Raw genomic sequence first — 18,013 nt, forward strand, 5'->3', positions numbered from 1 at the left:
AAAAGATCATCCACCATGATCAAGTCGGCTTTATCCCAGAGATGCAGATGGTTCAATATACATGAAGCAATAAACGTCATAAATCATATAAATGGGCTGTAATCCTAATGGGGGGTTTTTCTTTATATGTGACTTGTTTTTCTTTTGCAGCTTTCAGCATTGTCTCTTTGTTTTGTACATTTAGTGTTTTTACTATGATGTGCCGTGGAGAGTTTCTTTTCTGGTCCTGTCTGTTTGGTGTTCTGTATGCTTCTTGTATTTGTATGGGCATGTTTTTCTTTAATTTTGGGAAATTTTCTTCCACAATTCTGTTGACGATCTGGTCCATGCCATTATCTTGGGATTCTTCTCCTTCCCGTATGCCTATGATTCGTAAGTTTGGTCTTTTTATGGTGTCACACAATTCCTGCATATTCCATTCTTGTGATTTCTTAAATTTTTCATGATCTTTGCTTGAGTTGTCTAGTTCATCCACTTCATCTTCCAGTCTTGATACTCTGTTTTCCATTTCATTCATCCTATTGGTGAGGCTTTCTCCTGTCATTTCTAAGCAGCTGTACCATTTTACATTCCTACCAACAATGTGTGAAAGTTCTAGTTTCTTAACATCCTTGTCCAAATCCTGTTTTCTCTCTTCTTTTTTCAGAAACTCTGTCCTGGGTTTGTCATAGTTGTTTGGTTGATTGCTGTGGTTTTTGTTTGAGACAGGGTGTAGCTCAAGAGGCCTTAGAACTCAAGGTACTCTTGCCTCAGTTTCTTTGATTGGCAATTTTGCAGTTACTAACAATGTAAATAAATGTCACTTCATATTCTCCCTGGGCATTTTAGATCTTCTGTGGACAAAAGTCTATGTGAGAACTTTACCCAGTTCTTACTAGGTTGTCTTTTTATTATCCAGTTATGAGAATTCTTAATATATTTTGGATAATACAGTCAGATACATCATTTGCAAGTATTTTCTCCCATTCTTTAACATGTGTGATATGTTCTTAGCCACAAAAGCTTAGAATTTTGTTCAAGTTGTATTTGCTTTTTCTTTTTTGCTTGTGCTTGGGATTACATCTAAAAATGTTTATTTTTTATTGCCTTACTCTGTACATTTAGATGTTTTATGTTGTTTATGTTGAGGAGGCATATTTGCATTCTTTGTTATTGGATATCTGATAATGCTGGTTGAAGAGACTCCCAGTTGAATGGCTTTGACACCTTGGCCATTAGGTGGCTAGGTATCTAGAGTTTATTTCTAGACTTTTGTTTTATTCCTTTGGTCTCTATTACCTGACTTTTTAAATGAAAATTTTAAAACACATACGAAAGTAAAAGTGTCTCAGAAAGAAAGAAAAAAAACCCCCACTATCAAATGTTGATATGATTCTGCCCACTTCTTCCTCTCCCCATACTTTTGTGTTGCTGTGATAAGCCCCAGGATCAAAAGCAACTTGGGGAGGAAAGGGTTTATTTCATCTTACAGATTACAGTTTGTCATTGAGGGAAGCCAAGGCAGAAACTCAAGGCAGGAGCTTGAAGCAGAAAGCTTGGAGGAATGGTATTTACTGGCTTTTTGTGTAGTTCATGTCCAGCTACCTTTCTTACACAGCTGTGGTATACCTGTCTTAGGGATGATACCTTCTCAAGTGGGCCCTTCTTCATCAATTAGCAACCAAGAAAATGTCCCACAGACATGCCGCCTGGGCAGTCTGATGGAGGCAGTTCTTCAGTTGAGGTTCCCTCTTCCCAGGTGTGACAAGTTGACAACCAAGATTAGCTGTCACAAAGGGATAAGATGTATGATCACCCTCATCTCAAGTATAAGGACATCTTAGACTTGCCATATTACTTCATCCCATGCTGGACTAGAGTACCATTTTTTCAAAGTCTTCACCTTTATTTGGCTCTTTGAATTTCTCCTCCCTCCCTCCCTCCCTCCCTCCCTCCCTTCTTCCTTCCCTCCCTCTCTCCCTCCCTCTCTCAAGCACCTGCAGGTGTGTGGGAGCTAGGCCAGCAACACCCTTACACCCAGACACACCCAGACAGACTGCAGTGATACCATGGTATCTGGTCCCTGACCTTGCTCCTAAACTAGAGAAGTGGGGGGGGGGCACACATTTTAATATAGCAAATAGGCATATATGCATAGATGCTATAGAGTTTAGGTTAAGCACAGGAATACCATCCTTGATTTCAAATTTGTATTTTACAGTTGTTATGTATCTTGAAAATCACTTGCAATTAAATTTTGCCGTCATGAGTGAGCACATGCTAAATTGGAAGAGACGGGGTATGCTGTGTGTTTTTAAGTCTCTTGAGTACCAAAGGATGATAATAAACAGTGTCTAAAATTTTCAGTTGCTATATTACCAATAGTTTTGTTCACAGCTTCAGCCTGGCCCTCCTAATCATGGTAGTGTTTGGCAAGTTGGTTATTTAGAAGCATCCTCTCAGCAGAGTAGTTGTTTACATCATGTTTTTTACTAAGATTTATTTGGTTATACTAGACATTGTATAAGGTAAATTAGGTGAGAGTAGTGATTAAGTAGTGATTAAGTAGTGATTAGTAGTGATTAAGGCCCAGATTCCCTGGTGCAAACTACAAATACTGAGTTTACTTTTAAATGAGCACCTAACATGTGATCAATGATTTCAGAGTATAATATGCATCTTATTTATTACTTTTTTTTTTTTTAAAGACAAAGTCTTGCTGTTACCCAGGCCAGAATTGTAATCTTGGGATCAAGTACCTCCTGCTTAGTCTTTTGGGTATTTGGAGCTAAGGGTGTGTATGACCATATCTAGCCTCAAAGTATTGTTTAAATTGTTAATTTGCAAGATTTTATGAAGTTTAGATTTGCAGTATTGCTGTGGAGGATGACATTGCTTTATTGAATCTAAGTTCTCAAACTTTTTTCATTTGGAGATAGAAAATAGACATTTTCATTTAGTGAATCTGAATGGAGCCAAAGATTTTGACAAGGTGACATTTATGCTATTGCTTCTAGTAATATACTTTCAGTAGTTATGCTGCCTCAGTTGTTCCTAAACTCCTGGGCTCAAGCTGTCTCCCTGACTCCTAAGAGTAGCTGGACTGTAGGTGCATGTATTGGGTTTAATGGTTTTGTTTTGTTTGTTTGTTTGTTGTTTGTTTATTTGTTTTGGTCAGCCTGAAACAATTTAATGGAATTGTTTCTGTTTTTTGTTTTAAACAAACCCTTATAGATGTTTATGACAGTACATTTTGGTAGGTTGGGAAACCATATAGTCTGTGGCATATTCATCTTTAATTTTTATTGTCAGACTAAAATTTAAAACAAACAAGTAGTGCAAATCCAAAGTTCCTGGAGAGAACTTACAGGCTGCTGAATCATTATGACCATGCCTCCAGTTTATAAAGTTGTGCTAGAAGATCAAGTTATATAGTTAAACACATTGAAATCTGTAATATATAGGACCATAGATCATTTATGTTACTGAGTCTATAAGATGATGCTTGTGCTTCCTCTTGTATTCTCTTTAATGTATCAGATATGGGGCTCAGTGGTATGAACACTTCCTGCTCTTCCAGGGGACCTGAGTTCAGTTCCAGGCATCCACATCAGGTTTCTTACAACCGCCAGTGCCCCCTTCTGGCTTCCATAGGTGCCCACACACGTGGCATACACACAGAGACACAATATGTAAGATTAGTTTCAGTTTTGTGGAGGTAATAAGATGATACATCCTCTTCTCTGTATTGACTATTTTAATAGTGATAGAGTTTCCCATGACTTTCAAGGCATTAAGACTTCATAATGATGTTGTAAGTAGGGAAGACTTTCTTTTTTGAGACATAAATATCTCAATTTCTGATGGATTATGGTACTGGAGACAGTTCATTGAAGGGATTTGGGGAATGAGAGCAGTTGGAATTGGTAGTTGTAAGCATTGGGAGCTAGTGAGGAGCAGTGACTGCTGAGCTTTTTGTTCAGGTCCTGTTTGTATGTGTAACTGTTCATGATTAAGAGTAAGAAAATTAAGTTGTACAGGGAGACACCAAAAGGGCTAGATTCCCCTGTGTTTGATACTGGTACCACTGAGTTTAAGAGTAGTAGACTTTCACCTTCTGCTTTTCCTCTCAATTATTGCTAGCTAAAAGTATATTTAGGGGAGGAAGGAACAGGAACCAGAGTGAAAAGAGGCTGCAGCAGGTTATGTATGGCCTTGTCTTCCATCAGTACTTTGGGATTTTGGAGTTTTTGTCTGTCAACTTGGAGGTGAGTAGAGAGGAAAGAATAGTCTAGATTTTGTTTCCTTCTATGGGCATACTTACCATCTCAGGTTTGGAATAGGAAGAAATATGGGAATGCTTCAGTTACTATTGCGGCATAATAAATCACCTCAAATTTAGTGCCTTAAATCATTATTTTCATAGTCCTGGGCCTGGACTAAGCCTAGGTTGGTTTTCTTGCCATCTTCTGTAGTTACAGTCACAGTGGCTGTAATGGAATCATCTTAAAGCCTCCTTCACTCATATTTTCACCTTGTCTCATGGTTGATGGTAGCTGCCCTTTGGGATCTCCACCGGACTTGTCTGCTGGAACCTGCATGCACATTAGTGGTGAGCATCCCAAGAGACAGAAAGTAGAAACTGATGCTTTAAGGCCTAGGCAATCACTAAACCTTCACCTTAGAGACCATCACCTTAGAGTATCAGAGAAATTTTGAACATTATTGTTTGGGTGTTTTTGGAGTCAGGGTCTTACTGTGTTGCCTATTCTAGTCTTGACCTCATATCTTTTGTCCTTACCTGCCTAATGCTGGTGGGCGTCACCATGCTTGACTTTTGAGCCAGGTTTTAAAATCTCTGCAGTGGGTAAAGCAGCACGGGAGAAGAAGGACTGATCCGAGAGAATCTTAGAAATCTTAGGGGCTTGAATTAATTGGGTATAATTTATAAAGAAATTTGATTTCCTTTTTCTTGTCTAACTTTACATTTGTTAGACAACTTTTCGATATAAAATGCCCATCATTAAATGAAATTTACCAAGTTTGAAGTTCAGAAGAGACTTGTATTTGCGATTAGTTTTGCTTTTACTACTTTGCAGTGAACATTTTAAAAAATACTTTATTTATTTATTTTTTATTTTATGTGTATGTGTGTATTGCCTGCATGTAGGTAAGTGCACCCATGTTGTACAATGCCCATGGAGGACAGAAAAGGCCGTTGGATCCCCTGGAACTGGAGTTTTGGACAGTTGTTAGCTGCCTCGTGGGTGCTAGGATTCGAACCTGGGTCTTCTGCAAAAAGTAGTCAGTATTCTTAACCTCTAAGCCATCTCTCCAGCCCCATTTTTTTTGTATGTGTGTCTTTAAAAGACTTTATACTGGTCTCCAAATGAGGTACATGTCTTAATTGCAGTATTATTATTACTACTGTTATTTGGGGGTTAGGGATTGGTGGCATCACACATGTTAAACAAGCATCCCAACACTGAGCAAAACGAAGATCTGAGTCAGACAAATACAAAAGGGATCCAATCAGTAGCACTTAAAACCGAATGTATACAGAGAGGGGTAGTTCTTTTGAGACACAGTCTCCCAAAATAAAGAATACACACTTGTAAGTAGAATAGAGTATTTCTGTTATCCCAGAACATTTTCTTAGGTGTGTGATACTTTCTCCCTATGAAAGGCTTTGCCTAAGAGTCGCTGTAGTTTCTGTTTTCCATCTCCCATCAAATTCTAGGAATCAACCCCAGGGCCTCACAAATTAGATAGGCGGGTACTCTTACCACTGAGCTACAACTCCAGTTTTTTTGTCATTAGAGTTCTTCCTAGAAATTCATATAAGTAGAATGATACTTGTAATCTTTATTGCGTGTCTTGGTTTCACCGAGTATAATGCCTTTGTGATTCATCTGTGTTATTGCATTCATCATTACTTCTACCCTTTTATTTTCTGTAAAATGGTTATGAACATTTGAGTACAAGTTTTTGTGTGGGTGTATGTTTTCATTTCTCAGGTGAATACCTAGGAGGGGAATTGCTGGGTCACATGGTAAGTAGTGTTTAACTTTCAGAAGCTGCCAAACTGTCTCCTCTGCATTTGGCTAGGCTACTTTTGCATTTCCTCTAGGGATGTATGAGAATTGTAGTTTTTCCATATTCTCTCTCAGTGCTTGATATTACCAGTACTCAACTATCCTTACTCTAGTAGCTGTGCAGGGATATGTCATTGTGGTTTTAAATTATACTTTCTTGTTAGTGATACCATCTTGTCTGATGTATGCCATTTTTGCATCTTTTTATTTTATTTTATGTTCCTATTTTTTCTTTATTTTATTTTATTTTATTTTATTTTATTGAGACAGGCTCCCTGAAGCCCCAGCCGGCCTAGGACTCAGCTGGCTATATAGACCAGGCTGGCCTAGAACTCAGAGATCCACCTGCCTCCCAAGTGCTGGGATTAAAGGCATGCCCTACCATGCCTGCTCCCATTTTTACATCTTAATGGTTATATCTATTCAAGTTTTCCCACTTGCATTATTTTTTTATAGCCACTTACAGGAATTTTGGGGGGGCATTCCATCATGTATTTATATTGCAAATATTTCCTCAGTCTTGTCTTTCATTTTGTCAGTAATGTCTATCTCTATCTAAAGGAGTACACGTGTAAGAAATAATACAGAGAAATCTGTATCTTTTATCCAGTTTCTGCATCTTACAAAACTATATTGCAATGTCTGGACCGAGATGTTAATATTGATTAAATCTACTGATAATAAACAGATTTGCTTAGTTTCATTTACATCCCCCCCCCCGTGTTTACTGTACTATACATTATTGTCACGTGTATAGATATGCATATCCATTACCACAGTTAAGGTACAGAGAACATTTCTCTAGGGGATTGGTCATGTTCTCTGTTTGTTAGAACACCAGTCTTCCCTCCTTCATAACCCCACTCCTGCCAGTGTGACATCTAAAGTAACCACAATCTCTTTTATATTTCTATAATTTTGTCCTTTAAAAACGTACAAATGGAGTCATGTATGTAAGTTTGGAGGTTGGTTTCTTTCAACTCATCCTGATTCTCTTAAGTTCCATCTTGAGTTGTTACAAAGGACACATGGATTGTTTTCATTTTTTCACTGTTATGAATAGAAATGCCCATAAATTTGTCTACAACTTTCTGTTTAAACATAAATTTTCATTACTTAGGGATAAATACACAAGGGTGTATTTGCTGAGTTGTGTGGTAAGTACATTTTTGTGTTTTAAAAAATGGATGGAGGGCTGGGCATGGTGGTGCACGCCTGTAATCCTAGGACTCAGGAGGCAGAGGCAGGCAGATCTCTGTGAATTTGAGTTTGAGGCTAGCCAGGTCTACATAGTGAGTTCCAGGCCAGCTGGGGCTACGGGGAGCCCCTGTCTCAAAAAGACCAAAAAAAAAAAACTGAAAAAAAAAAAAAAAGGATGGACTTTTTTTTCCTAGTGGCCATGCTGTTCTTTCAGCTCCTCTGCATATTGTCACTGTGGGAGGGTCCTTCTGATTGATGTACAGTGATAACCACGGGCTTTCATTTGCATTTCCCAAATGGCTAATGTAGAATGCCCTTTATTTGCCATCTCTGTATCCTCCTTGGTAGAATGTCCTTTCATGCCTTTTGCTCATTTTCTGATTGGATTTTTTGGATTTTTGTTTTTTGACGTTTGAGGACTTTTAAAATATTCTAAAAATTAAGCCCTTTTTCAGATCTGTTCCTTGCAAATACTTTCCTCCCTACTCTCTAACCTGTCTTCTTCATTCCATTCTTACAGCCTTTTAAACTAAAGTTTTTAGTTTTCATAAGTTTTTATATTTTCCCCAAAAGTTTTATGTTTCTCACAATTTCACAATGTTTTTACTTATCTAAGAACTGGAACTTAAGCTCTTCTTTTGGATTTACGGATGTCCATTTGTACAAGCTCATTTGTTGTAAAGGCTAGCTTTATGTTAAATAGCTTTTATACTTTGTATATATTGGGTAACCATACTTCTCTGGAGGTTGCTTTTAGTTTCTCTCTTGTTACAATGAGCTCTGTCCTTATCAGTGTGCCAGTCTGATTTTTTTTATTTGATTATCTTAGCTACATTGTAAGTCTAGGAATCTGGTAAAATGGTACCTCCTATTTGAGTTTCTTTAAAAAAATTATTTTCATAGCTATTCTAGTTCCTCTGCCATCATGTAGGAATTTTACAGTTGTCTGTATTAGCTATGTCCTAAAAACCTTGCTGGGATTTTCATTGAGTTTATGTTAAGCCTGTATGTAATTTTAGAAATAATAGTCGCTGAGAGGGTGGGTTCGGACCTTCATCTGGGGAGCTTCTGAGAGTTCAGCAGACCGCCAGAGAGTGCCGGGTTCTGGCCTCCCTCTGGGCTCCAACTACCAGAGGGCCTGAGAACCTAGGGGATAGCCTCACAGCTCCCAAATCCTGCCTCTGCTTGGTGGTGAGCTTCCCCTAATTGCGCCATACCATCCCCCTACCTGGGATTTTGTGAGGCCCCTCCCAAGGCACCAGAGCAGATCTCGCTTTGGTAGGCTAAGGCTGGGATCTCAGCAGACCACCAGAGAATGCCGAGTTCTGGCTCCCCTCTGGCCTCACTCTGGCATAGGGTTGACAACACACAGGACTGCCTGAAAGAGCCTGGATCCTGCCTCCACGTGGTGAAGGAAGCCTGAGTGTACCTGACTGGAACCTGAATTGGGCTTCTGTGGGTACCCCAGAATAGCTGATCTGAAGCCATCAGTTCCCTCCAAAATAAACCTGAGAGAACCTGCCCTGCACCAACCAGCTTCATATAACCAATAAGGAAAGGATCTAAGTACCCCAATAATACAAAAGAAGCATACTTCAACTTAAGTCTCATCAGAATCATAAACAACAAAAGAAAGTCACATGCCAAAACCACAATGAAAGAATTTAAAATGGAAAGCCAAAATACTATGTCCCCAGCAAAGCTCACCAATCCTGTAGAAGAGTTCTACAAGGAGAACCCCCTAGAGATAACCCAGGACACTGAATTTAAAAGAACCGTCATAAACATGATCAGGGAATTCAACAAATTTAAAGAACACACGAACAAACAAATCAAAGAGCTAAAAGAAGATAGGGATAAACTTCTGAATGAATTCACAAAAGAGATAGAAACATTGAAAAAACTCGGGCAGAAATGAAGAAGAAAGTGTAAAACTCAATAAAGCCAACTTGAAACAACAGGAGAAAGCCTCACCTCTAGAATGAATGAAGTGGAAAACAGAATATCAACATTGCAGGATAAAGTTGAAGAATTGGACCACTCAAGCAAAGAGTATGGAAAATTTTAAAAAACACAGGAATGGGATATACAAGAGATGTGGGACACCATGAAAAGACCAAATCTACGGATCATAGGAATAGAGGAAGGAGAAGAATTTCAGGTTAATGGTGTTGAACAGATCTTAAACAGGATCGTAGAAGAGAATTTCCTGAAATTAAGGAAAGATATCCCCATAGAAATACAGGAAGCACATAGAACACCAAATAGGATCAGAAAAGAAACTCCCCCCTTGCCGGGCGTGGCGGCGCACGACTTTAATCCCAGCACTTGGGAGGCAGAGGCAGGTGTATCTCTGTGAGTTCAAGGCCAGCCTGGTCTACATAGTGAATTCCAGGACAGCTGGGGCTACAGGGAGACCCTGTCTAAAAAAGAACGAAAAAAAAGAAAAGAAAGAGAAAGTCCCCGTGACATATAGTAAAAGTAGTAAAAATGTGCAGAACAAAGAGAGAATACCAAAAGCAGCAAAAGAAAAACAAGTCACATACAAAGAAATGCCCATCAGAATTACAGCTGACTTATCAGTGCAAACTATGAAAGCCAGAAGAGCCTGGACCAAGGTATTTCCAGTTTTACATGACAGTAGATGCCAGCCCAGAATACTATACCAGCAAAAATGTCTATTATAGTTGAGGGGGAAAGAAAAATCTTCCACGAGAATACATGTCCACAAAACCAGCCCTTCAAAGACTACTTGAAGCAATACAGAGAGCAGAGAGAGAAACAACTATACCTTGGGGCAACAAAAGAAAATAAAGTTATAATCTAGGAAACACAAAATTACAGAGAACACAAACAGCCATCAAAATGATGGGCAACCAATACACACCTTTCAATAATAACCTTAAATATCAATGGACTGAACTCCCCAGTCAAAAGGCGCAGGCCAAGCAAATGGACTAAGAAACAAAATCCATCTCTTTGCTGTCTGCAAGAAACCCATCTCACCTTCAAGGAGATCCAAACCTGAGTATATGCAATTTCAGCCACCTGATATGTGACAAGGTGCCAAGAACACACAATGGAGGAATGCCAGCATGTTCAACAAATGGTGCTGGCAAAACTGGATCTCCACCTGTAGAAGAATGAAACTAGATCCTTCTCTTTCACCTTGCACAAAAATCATCTCCAAATGGATCAAAGACCTCAATGTGAAACTGGAAACCCTGAAGCTATTAGAAGAAAATATTGACAGTAACTTACAGGATATAGGTGTAGGAAAGGATTTTCTAAATCAGACAGAAGTTGCTCAGGAGTTACTGTTAGCAATCAATAAATGGGACCTCGTTAAACTAAAAAGCTTCTGCACAACAAAAGAAACAATCAAAAAAGTGAAGAGAAAACCCACAGAATAGGAAAAAATCTTTACCAGTGACACATCTGACAGAGGTTTAACATCCAGAATATATAAAGAACTCAAAAAACAATCAAGAAACCAAATGACCCAATTAAAAGATGGGCTAAAGATCTAATAGAGAGTTGTCAAAGGAAGAAATAAAGATGGCTAAGAAAAAGCCGGGCGTGGTGGTGCACGCCTGTAGTCCCAGCACTTGGGAGGCAAGGCAGGCGGATCTCTGTGAGTTCAAGGCCAGCCTGGTCTGCATTGAGTGAGTTCCAGGACAGCTGGGGCTATAGGGAGACCCTGCTTCAAAAATACCAAAAAAAAAAAAAAGATGGCTAAGAAACATCCCAAAAAGTGTTCAACATCCTTAGGTTTGTGTTTTGATGTTTTGTTTTCCTCTTTTATATACTAGCACTCTGTGCTGAAAGGGCTATACTTTTTATGTTGAATCGTTTTTCCTTTTTTGTAAGTTTATTTCTAGACTGTGCTGCTTTTGTTGACCTGTGTGTGTTTTCTCTTGCCAATGCCATGCTGGTTTGACAGCTATATTTTAAGTCTCAGTCCAACTTTCTTCCTAAATATGCTGTTGACTATTCTAAATTGTTTGCCATTCCATATATACGTTGGCCTGGTGCATGCTTGTAATCTTAGCTAGTTTGGGAGGCTGACAGGAGGATCACAAGCTTGAGGCCAGCTTGAGCTGCATAGGGAGTCCAAAGCCTTCAAAATAAAAATAAAAACAGGCTGAAGGTATAACTCAGTGGTAGAGTGCTTGCCTAGTAACTAACTGTATGCCATTGGGTTCAATCCGTACCATATATTGAAAAGACATTGGGAACAATTCAAGTTAAGACTTAGTCATATTGTACTAATAGATGTAGCTATATTTGAATTTTGTGTAATTTCCTGTTTTCTAGGAAGGCAATATAGTCAAGTTCGAGCTTGAGTTCCTGGTAGGATACTTTCAAATCATGTGGCCTTTTGCCAATTACTTATCATGTTTAAGGTTTACTTCATAAAATTGTTAGGCATTTTAAGAGAGAATGTCTGGGGGCTGGAGAGATGGCTCAGTGGTTAAGAACACTGGTTGTTCTTGTAGAAGACCCAGGTTCGAATCCCAGCACCCACATGGCAGCTAACAACTGTTCATAACTCCAGTTCCAGGGGATCCAGCAGCCTATTCTGACCTCCACAGGCATTGCACGACACGGGTGCACTTACCTACATGCAGGCAATACACACATACACATAAAATAAAAATAATAAATAAAATTTTAATAAAAGAGAATGTCCAGTATGTGTGGCTATTGGTGACCACAATGCCTGATATTTGATAAGTATTAAAAACTATTAATCTTTTGTAGGGCTGTTTGTTGATGAATACTCTGGAACTAGAATGAAACAGAAGTTTCCTTAAGTTCCTTTGACAGAGCAAGTAGAGTTTTCATGAGGGCTGGCATATTTTTGGAGGTGAGGTGCCAACCTTCAACCTTCCTTCTTAGTTTTCAGAAATTGTTGTAGTATGAAATATTAGTAGAGATTCATTTAGGGATGCTCCTGGTTGATGCTGGTTTGGGCTCAGATTCTGATGCTCTAATGTGAGCTGAAAGTTCTCCTTGATTCTTCCCTACTCCTTTCTGTATTCATCTGGTTTTAAGTGCTGCTGATTCAATCTCTATTATATTTGTCTGACTCAGATCTTCATTTTGCTCACCATTGGTGCAAGCCAGGTGTCCATTACATTCTTACACAGTTTCTTAGAGAAACTCCCTTACTGATTTCCCTGCTTCCTGGTAGTAGGAAATCAGACTCTCCAGACCCTGCATGCTGTGTACATCCTCTTTGCCTGGCTAACTTTTGTCACTACTGTAATGCTCAGCTTCACATTTCTTTACTAGGAAACATTTGACTTGTCCGTTTTATTATTTATTTACTTATTTATTTAAATTTTATGTGTGTATGAATGTCTGCCTGTGTATATGTAAGTGCATCACATGTAATGCAATACCCACAGAGGCCAGAAGAGGGTGTTGGGTCCCCAGAACTGGACTTACCAACAGTTGTTAGCCACTATGTGGGTGCTGGGAACCAAACCCTGGTCCTCTGCAATAGAAGTCAGTGTTCTTCACTGCTGAACCATCTCTCCAGCCTGTTGACTCTCCCATTTTAGATTTGTTCCAAACTGTCCAGTATCAAAGTGTCTAATGGACCAATTTCAGTTCTGTTCAGCTATTTATAAAAGCATTAAATTCCTTTATTTCCTGATTTACCAGTTCACTATCTTTTCTGCCTACTAGGCACCTTGAAGATAAATTCTATGTTGTCAGTGTGTTGTTACAGTCTTTTCATTTACATAGGAAGAAGTTAATTTAATATTCTTTAGCAATTCTCTTTACCAAATTAAACACTACAGCATGGTCATTTGTTCCATAAGTCCTTTGATGTCTTATTGTGCCATTCAAGTGGATTTAATCTACTTTTTCTACTTAATGCATCTCAGACTGACTGACCTTGAATTTCTCTAGGTTTTAACTGGAATTTAGTGTGATTATTTCAAATAGTATTGGTAGATGAGAATATTAGAGAATGAAATCAGAATTGAAACCAGAAATGTGAAAGACTAAGTAGCTTGGTCCTGGATTTGAGGGATTTAATGATTTTTACTTGGTGAACATACTTAACTCATATAGGATTAAAAGTATAGTCATGTTTTTCTCAAGTCATTCAAATCATTGTTCATTTCAGTTTCCTCAGCTAGTAAAATTATAGACTAATTAGTCTTTATAAAGTTCCTCCTGGCGCTCTGATTTCTGCTGTTTCAAGTAAGAAATGTATAATTATCCAAATATTTAGGTGTTGTTACTGATAGCCAAAGAATAGCACTTGCTTTGTACTTTCCGTTTTATAAAATAAGCCTATTCAGACACGGGTACACCAAAGTCGTTATTTTCTTTTCTTGACTATGTAGGCTGTTTTTGTTTCTTCGTTTTAGAGTGGGAAGGGGGTTCTTCATTTTAACTCCTTCAGATTTTAATATAACTCTATTAAAGAAAATGCAGTTTGATAATTATATAACTCAAGTTATTATGAAAGAACTTGCTGAATGGTTTTTCTCAGTGTGCTGCTAATACGTGAAAAGATTTGAAATAGTAAGAAAATCTCCATGTAAGTGAATGCAATAATTTGCTTTTGAGTAACATTTGGGTTTTCATTTGTTTCTTCTTTTTAAGTGCCAAGGATAATATTGATGTCTTGGCTGCAGAAATAGAGGGAGCTGGTGCTGCCAAGGAACAGGAACCTCAGAAATCAAAGGGGAAAAAGAAAAAAGAGAAAAAGAAGCAGGACTTTGAGTGAGTATGTTTAAAATACATTGAAATTTTAATAGTTTGGGTATTGGATTTAACTAATTATTTCAGTGTTTCAAAATGTATTTTGTCCCTTTTCTAGTGAAGATGACATTCTGAAAGAACTGGAAGAATTGTCTTTGGAGGCCCAAGGCATCAAAGCTGACAGAGAAACTGTTGCAGTCAAGGTGAAAGAAATGCTGTTGCCATACCTCTTTCCTGTTCTTGCTTCCCAAGTGCTGGTTTGAGGAGCTGCATTGGGAACTTGTGACAGTAGATATTGTCATGGTTTCTGTAAAAAATGCAACCAGGAAAACAGTGTCTAGGAAAAAAGTAACAGACTTTAAAATCCTTTCACAGATACAAATACGTGGTATGTGGGACTCTAAAGGTGTTTAATGCTGTGTTGCCTGTTGATAAAACTGGTACATTTGGAGATAATACCTCCCATCTCCATCTTTAATTTTCTGTGTGTTTTTTTCATTCTTGTTTCAGAGCACCTGGATTTTGAGATGCATGGTGAATATGAGATGTGTAACAGGCCTAAATTAGTGTCTGGTGTATGATTGACTTTTTAAAAAATTTTATTTATCACTTTTATTTTTATTTTATGTGTATGAGTGTAATACCTGCATGTGTGTAAGTGCACCCTTGTCATGCAGTGCCCGCGGGGGTCGGAGGAAATCACTGGATCCCCTGGAACTGGAGTTACAGGCAGTTGTCAGCCACCATGTGGGTGCCAGGAATTGAATCCAGATCCTCTGCAAGAGCCATCAGTGCTCTTAGCCACTGAGCCACCTCTCCAGCCCAATGATTGATTTTTTTTTTTTTTTTAGTATTTGTTTTTTTATTGTATGTGTACAAGTGTATTGCCTGCATGTGTGTAAGTGCACCCATGTTGTGCAGTGCCTGCGGAAGTCAGAAGAGGGCGTTGGATTCCCCTGGATTTGGAACTATGGATGGTTGTTAGTTGCCATGTGGGTACTTGGGGATTGACCCGAAGTCCTCCATAAGAGCAGTCACTGCGCTTAACTGCTGAACTCTCTCTCCATTCCCTGTGATTGATTTCTTTTAACTTTTATGAAAACAAAACAAAAACTGAAGTTTTTTAAACATGCCTGCTTAGTGAAGCATGTGACTCTGAGGGGTCTCAGTCGTTTTTAAGAGATGAAAATCTGTTAATACTTCTAACAATGGAAACTTTTTAGCCTACAGAAAACAACGAAGAAGAATCTGCCTCAAAACAAGATAAAAAGAAGAAAGGACAAAAAGGCAAAAAAGCAGGTTTTGATGATAATGATAGTGAAGAATTGGAAGAAAATGATTCAAAACCAAAAAAGACCGTGAAACCTAAAGTAGAAATATATTCTGGGAGTGATGATGATGATGATTTTAATAAACTTTCTAAAAAAGCTAAAGGGAAACCTCAAAAATCAAATAAAAAGTTGGATGGTTCAGAAGAGGATGAAGATAACAGTAAAAGAAGTAAAGAGCGTTCCAGAGTAAACTGTTCAGGCGAAAGTGGCGATGAATCAGGTGAATTTTTGCAATCTAGAAAAGGACAGAAAAAAAATCAGAAAAATAAGCCAGGTCCTAATGCGGAGAGTGGGAATGAAGATGATGACGCCTCCTTCAAAATCAAGACAGTAGCCCAAAAGAAGGCAGAAAAGAAAGAGCGTGAGAGAAAAAAGAGAGATGAAGAAAAGGCAAAATTACGGAAGCTGAAAGAAAAAGAAGAGCTAGAAACTGGTAAAAAGGATCAGAGTAAACAAAGAGACCCTCAGAAGAAATCTGAAGAGGAAGCTATAAAATCCAAAGTGGCTCTTGATGCTGGGGCTATCTCTGAAGAGAAAGGAGAGACTCCAACAGCTGTGGAAGGTTGGTAATAAGTATAAAACCCTGTTGGTTCTTGCCTAGTCTAAATTGAAATCATTATGCTGTGCTGTTATTCTGTGATTTGTCCTTGCTTATAAAGGAATTCAGTTGTAAGAAGCCTTTAAACAGTTACATCTAAAAAACTGGGCACAACAGTGTTTGCTTCTGTAGTCCCAGCCACTAAGGTGGGAAAATTTCTTGAGCCTGGGAATTCAAGGCCAGTCTGGACAACATAGTAAGACCCTGTTTTTCAACAAACAAATCTAAAATATCTTTTAAGTGGTTTATTTATCCATTAGGCGTTTCTGTCTATTAGCAGGGTATTGGTGGAATATAAATCTGTGCACATGTGTGTGGGTGCACTTGTCCTGTGCATGCAATATGTGTAGGCCAGAGGTAGACTTCAGGTATCTATTCAGTCACTTTCCATTCTAACTTTTGAGGCCATCCGAGGGATCCCATCTATTTTCTTTTCCTTCCTCCCACTGAAGTTAAATTGTGCTCCCATGCCTGACTTTTTATGTGGGTACTGAGGTTCTAAATTCAGTTCCTCATGTTCAAATGGCAAGCACTTTACCCACTGAACTGTCTCTTCAGCCCATTTGTCTATACGTTGGAAGTTTTATAAACTATATTAGGAATACTATTTTGCTGCTAATAAATTCTATTTAAGTTATTAAAGAAAAATTTTCTGGGGGCTGGAGAGATGGCTCAGCAGTTAAGAGGACCTGAGTTCCATTCCCAGCACCCACGTGACAGCTAACAACCATCCATAACTCCAGTTCAGGAGACCTGACATCCTCTTCTGTCCTCTGGGAGCATTGCATGACACAGGTGCATTTACATAAGATTCATACACATAAAATAAAATTAAAAATTTTTTTTAAAAAGCAAAGAAAAAAATTTCTTCTAAATATTCATGTTAGATAAGTTCTTTCCTCTCTGTAAAAACCCAGTTTAACTTGTGAAATAAGAAAGTAAAATTAATAGATTTAGATTAGTTAACATCACTTAAGCAGTAGTATGCCGTGTTCATTGTTTCTCTTTAAAAACATTTTTTAAAATTTTTATTTATTTTTTTTAATGTGTATGCGTGTATTGCCTGCATATAGGTAAGTGCACCCGTGTCATGCCATGCCCGAGGAGGTCAGAAGAGGCTGTCGGATCCCCTGGAACTGGAGTTACAGACAGTTGTTAGCTGCCATGTGGGTGCTGGGATTCAAACCCAGGTCTTCTGCAAGAACAACCAGTGTTCTTAACCACTGAGCCATCTCTCCAGCCCCTTAAAAATGTTTTTTAATCAAATTTGTGTGGGTTTTTTATGTTTGTGTATGTACATGTAATACCACGTGCATGTGGAGGTCAGAGGACAACTTTCAGGAGTGAATTCTGTCCTACGATCTAGGTTCCAGGGATGAAACTCAGGTCACAGGTTTGGCAGCAGTCACCTTTACTCATTGAGTCTTCTTAGCCACTCCCATCATCTTTGGTTTTTTTTTTTTTTCTTCAGTGATTGAAATAAATTGAACGGTGATTGAAATCCAAGCTGATTTCTTCTTCTTAGAGTAAATATCTAAAGGTTAAATGATTTATATTTTTATAAATGATAGTTTTTCTTTGCACTAGAGAACGTTTAGTCAAAAAATTAGCATAAGATTTTTAGCCATTGAAATTTTTCTAGTTTGGACTTTGAGGTGAAATGCTATCACCGTAGCATCGCAAATTTTAATTCTAGGAGTATAATTACCTTTTTTGTATTCTGTTTTACTATCCCCCATGTAGTACATACCATTTTCATCAACCTCCATCCAACAGAAATGAAACTGGCTATAGAACTTAAATGGAAATTAGTTAATTTTATTGTTTAGATCTTCAGATATGTATCTGTTATTACATAGAATAAGAGATCCCTGAAAAACAATATTGCCTTTTTACTATTTGTCACCTTCTTCAGTACTACTGAGACCAACACTAGCATTGTAGATGGGCCAACAGGCCGACAGTGAGACCTGGACACTGTTCTAGGTATTCAGGTGCTCATGATACCTTGATGTATATGGCCCTTGTATACTGGTGGCAGAAGCCTTTGCCCATAATGGTCCTTGAATTCTGGCTCTTGT

General features: G+C 38.3%; 1 protein-coding gene across 2 annotated transcripts in view; it reads left to right on the top strand.

The window, feature by feature from the left end:
- Positions 1 to 18,013, top strand: part of Eif5b (eukaryotic translation initiation factor 5B) — a 75,212-nt gene that overhangs the window by 12,460 nt on the left and 44,739 nt on the right. For both annotated transcript variants that reach the window (XM_029569786.1, XM_029569787.1), the window contains exons 2-4: positions 13,905 to 14,024; positions 14,122 to 14,206; positions 15,227 to 15,896. In XM_029569786.1, the coding sequence (XP_029425646.1) occupies positions 13,905 to 14,024; positions 14,122 to 14,206; positions 15,227 to 15,896 (875 nt within the window). The remainder of the gene's footprint in view (positions 1 to 13,904; positions 14,025 to 14,121; positions 14,207 to 15,226; positions 15,897 to 18,013) is intronic.

The sequence above is a fragment of the Nannospalax galili genome, unplaced genomic scaffold (genome assembly GCF_000622305.1).
Source record: "Nannospalax galili isolate Female #2095 unplaced genomic scaffold, S.galili_v1.0 scaffold182, whole genome shotgun sequence".
In the NCBI taxonomy this organism is placed as follows: domain Eukaryota; kingdom Metazoa; phylum Chordata; class Mammalia; order Rodentia; family Spalacidae; genus Nannospalax; species Nannospalax galili.